Source organism: Pavona decussata, unplaced genomic scaffold (assembly GCF_977016875.1).
Source record: "Pavona decussata unplaced genomic scaffold, jaPavDecu1.1 SCAFFOLD_9, whole genome shotgun sequence".
Lineage (NCBI taxonomy): Eukaryota > Metazoa > Cnidaria > Anthozoa > Scleractinia > Agariciidae > Pavona > Pavona decussata.
In genome coordinates this window covers 2,867,800-2,872,500 of record NW_028145432.1, presented here as the reverse complement: position 1 = coordinate 2,872,500, position 4,701 = coordinate 2,867,800, and the positions used below count along the sequence as shown (strand labels likewise).

Below are 4,701 nucleotides of genomic sequence, written 5' to 3'. Positions count from 1 at the left end.
CCAGAGCCAGGGTCGGAAATCCTAATGGAGGAAATTCTTGCCATGTGAGGGTTTTATTTGATTCATGTTCTCAAAGGTCTTACATAAGTACACGGTTGAGGAGCAAGTTAGGCCTGCCCTCATTTGGAAGTGAAACTGTTCTGATTAAAACGTTTGGAAACAATGAAGCCTCGTTGAAGAAATGCGACATTGTTCAATTTGCACTGGAATGCCAAGATCAGTTGAAAGTGTTTGTCAATGCTTATGAAGTTGAACTGATTTGTGGACCCATAGCCAACCAGACCCTCATCTACAAGGCTTACCTCTTGCTGACTATTCCCGTGGCGATGAAGATCTTGAAGTAGACATTGTGATTGGTGCTGATTATTACTGTTCCATTGTCCAGAACCATGTGGTACGGGGGGAGTCGCATGGACCTGTAGCAGTTCATACAAGGCTGGGTTATGTTTTGAGTGGTCCTATTAACATAGCAGGTGCATTACAGAGCTCATCAAGTGTTAACATGTCGCATGTTATGAAGACAGAGTGTCAAGTAGTTGAAGAAGACTTAAAGTCAGTTGATGTCTCTCTGAAAGAAGAACTGAACAAGTTTTGGGACTATGATACTCTGGGAGTGAAGAATAGAGAAGAAGAATTCTATGAAGATTATCTTGCCAAAGTAAAGTTCAATGGTAGCCGTTATGAAGTTTCTCTTCCCTTTAAGGAAGAACATCCTACAATTCCAGACAACTACTTGGTAGCACAGAAACGCCTCAGCTCCTCATTAGCAAGATTGAAGTCCAAGCCTGACATTCTACAACAGTATGATGACGTCATTAAGGACCAACTGAACTCTGGTGTTATAGAATTAGTTGACAAGAGTCGTGATCAAGAAGTAATACCAGGAACTGTGCATTACATTCCTCATAAGGAAGTCGTGAAGGAAGACAGAACCACTACCAAACTACGAGTAGTGTATGATGCTAGTGCTAAATCTCAGAATGAACCAAGTCTGAATGACTGTCTGCTCCCTGGTCCAGCCTTAACACCATTGATCTTTGACATTCTCCTACGATTTCGTCTCCACAGAGTTGCACTGATTGGTGACTTGGAGAAAGCATTTTTAAATGTTGAAGTGGATCCTGAACAGAGGAATTTGTTAAGGTTCTTGTGGATAAATGACATCAGTTCCTCGAATCCGGAAGTCATCATCCTTAGATTCACACGGCTTGTGTTTGGCCTTGTCTGTTCACCTTTCATTTTGAATGTAACCCTGAGAAATCACTTTAGCAAGTGTGAGAACATTGATCCAGACTTTGTGAACACTGTTGTCAGAGCTTTGTATGTGGATGACTTTGCATCCGGAAAGGATTCAGTAAAGGACTGCTTCGAACTTTACGGAAAATTGAAGTTGCGATTCAGAGAAGGAGGTTTCAACATGCGAAAATGGGCATCGAACAGCGAAGAGCTAAATCAGTTGATTGAGAAGGAGGAAGCTAACCTGTCATCATCAACTCAGACACCTTCAGAAACCAGTCCTTCTTTGACAAAGTCTAGTGTTCTCGAAGAAGACCTCATCAAAGTGATGGGAGTTCCATGGGATAGGATAGAAGACAGCTTCAAGTTTGATCTCGCAACCTTTGCTACACAAGCATTGGATGGAACACTGACAAAGCGGAAACTGTTGAGCATCACTGCTCGATTTTATGATCCATTAGGCTTGTTGTCACCAATTATGTTGCCCTTGAAGTGTATGTTTCAAGAGATATGTCAGCTCAAGATTGGCTGGGATGAGGCCCTGCCAGAAGAGCCCTGTTTAAAGTGGAAAGAAGTAGCAGAAGACATGTTGAGAGTTTCAGTGATCAGTGTACCTCGCTGTGTCCTAGTTGGGATAGAAGCAGAAGATGTCAAGTCAGTTGAACTGCACGGGTTTGCAGACGCGAGTAAGATTGCTTACGGTGCAAACATCTACATTCGGGTGACAACCTCTAATGTCAGCTATTCGCAGCTGTTAGCCTCTAAAACTAGGGTAGCACCCTTGAAAGGAGAGACAATTCCTAGATTGGAATTGATGGCAGCATTGACTCTAGCAAACCTGATGACAGCTGTGTACAAGGCATTGGCTTGTACCATCAAGATTGATGCTGTGTTCAATTGGATTGATTCTCAGATTGTATGGTGGTGGATTAATGGAGAGTCAAAACAATTCAAGCAGTTTGTGCAGAATCGAGTAACAAAGATTCGAAGTCTCTGGAGTAAAGAACATTGGGGATATTGCCCTTCTGAACTTAACCCAAGTGACATTGCCTCGCGAGGAACTAAGAGTTCCAATCTTGTTTCCAATGATCTATGGTGGAAAGGAGCACCATTTCTAGAGAAGGAGAAGGATCAATGGCCAAGCCCACCTTATTGTCCTGTTGGTGAAGACACCCTCTCAGAAGAAACTGCAAAGAAATTGACGAAAGAAGATGCAGATGGAATCCCACAAGTAATGACCGTATTGGTCCAAGCCCCTGAAAACATCTCTGAAGTGGTCCAACCAGAGAGATTTAGCAGTCTTAGCAAGCTTATCAGAGTAACCGCCCTTGTATTGAAGTTCATCAGACGGATTAAAAGAGTTCCAGAAATGCATTCAAATGTTAGTTCACAGGAAATGAATGCTGCAAAAATTCTCTGGTACAAAGACGTTCAAGGGAAACTTGATGAAAGGGAGAGATCAAGTTTGACTTGGGAACAGTTAGGAGTCTTTAAAGATGAAGATGGAGTATTGCGATGCAAGGGAAGGATTCAGAATTCCTCACTTCCATACTCAGCCAAGTTTCCAATCCTGTTACCGAGAAAGCAGCACTTCACAAGATTAGTAATTGCACAAAGTCATGAAAACGTGAAACACAATGGGGTTGGAGAAACTCTCACTGAAACTCGGTCACAGTTCTGGATAATCAAAAGACGACAAGCTGTCAAGGATGTACTCTCTAAGTGCATTACATGTAAGAAGATACAAGGGAGAGCTTTCAGTAGCCCACCTCCTCCTCCATTACCTTCATTTCGAGTCTCAGATGATCTGGCCTTCTCCAAAGTTGGTGTAGACTTTGTTGGCCCCCTTTATGTTAAGAATATCTACCAGTCCAAGGGAGACATGTTCAAGTGTTACATTGCTCTATTTACATGTGCAAGTACCAGAGCTGTGCACCTTGAACTCACACCCGATTTGACCGCCAAGTCATTTCTAAGAGTGCTTAAACGTTTCTTTGGAAGACGAGGGATACCCAACCTGTTCATCTCAGATAACGGGAAAACTTTCAAAGATTCAGAAGTTCAGAAGTTCGTTCTTAACAAGAACATTGACTGGAATTTCAATGTGCCCACTGCAAGCTGGTGGGGCGGTTTTTTCGAAATCTGCGTCAAACTTGTGAAAAGGTGTCTGAAGAAAGTACTGGGAAATGCAAAGCTTAGTTATGAAGAACTGGAATCAGCCCTGATTGAAACTGAAGGAGTGTTAAATTCCAGGCCGTTAACCTATGTGTACAATGAGTTGTCAGAAGCTCCACTAACACCTTCTCATCTCGTAATTGGTCGACGTCTCTTGGAGCAACCTTCTGCTACCAGTGTACCTCTGAACACTCTACCCCGACGGGGACGATATTTGGAGAGTCTCCTCGCCCACTTCAGAAATCGTTGGAGGAAAGAATACCTGACTGGCATCAGAGAGTATCAGAAACTTAAGGGAGAACCGAGAAGAACCATTCAAATTGGTGACCTTGTGCACATATATGCAGACAAAACACCTAGACAGCAGTGGAGAATGGGCAAAGTAGAGAAGCTGTTGCGAGGAAGAGACAACGTTGTTCGCTCCGCCGAAGTGGCTTCAGTAGACAAATCTCTGCGCAGGATTCGCATCAAGCGTCCAATTCAGAAGCTCTATCCTCTTGAAGTTAATGTGTTTGATGAAGGAGCAGCTGATATGGGAGCTGTCCAGTGTCACAGAGCAAGGAACATTTGTGTAGTCAGAGATGAAGATATTCCAATTGTGGTTACTGCATCTTAACTTTCAAATCTAAAACTTTGAACATTGGACTGAGTTTAAAGAGTTATCTTTACAGTTTCGCCTTATGATTGACTCCGTCAATCAGGGGGGAGTGTGTTGGAAACGAGTAGGGACTGGAACTAGTCAAATTCGCACGTGATCATTTGTAATGGGATTTCTCGGATAGATTCTTGTTTTGAATGTGACTCTCGAAGGAACTCTGGAACTATTACTTCTAAATGTAGCGGAATTTATCTTGTACGTCGGAAATAGCGGAATTCTTTCTCAAGGAATGTTATCATGTAATCTTCGAGTTTATCAAGTATTAAAGAGTTTGGTCAAATACAACACGCGTGAACGATATTTTTGAAATTTGAACGGAGTTTTGAAATTTATGCGCCGATCAAATCGAAACTTCAACATCCCCCCCCCCCCCCGGGCAAACCCCGGGCATTTGACTATTTTCTGTGCCCGGGAGTGGGGAATTTGACGGGTAAGGCCTTCACGGGGGTGGGGAATTTGACCTTGCCTGGGTGGGGTGGGGACAAATTGAACCGGAAGTGTCAGGTTTCAAATCGCTTTTTTGGGGGGACGCCGAAGTCGCTAACATAAACACGTGTTTGGACGAGATGGCAGAGTTTAAAGGAAGAGATACAGCATTACAAAAAAAAGCTTACAAAAAAAAGGTCTTCAAA

The 4,701-nt window shown here is 43.0% G+C and overlaps 1 protein-coding gene across 1 annotated transcript in view; it reads left to right on the top strand.

Annotated features, from left to right (window-relative positions):
- Nucleotides 1-3,705, top strand: part of LOC146488556 (uncharacterized) — a 3,840-nt gene extending 135 nt beyond the window's left edge. Inside the window, exons 2-3 of the mRNA XM_085116001.1 lie at nt 274-3,547; nt 3,589-3,705. Of these exons, the coding sequence (XP_084972127.1) occupies nt 274-3,547; nt 3,589-3,705 (3,391 nt within the window). The remainder of the gene's footprint in view (nt 1-273; nt 3,548-3,588) is intronic.
- The last annotated feature ends 996 nt before the right edge of the window (nt 3,706-4,701 follow it).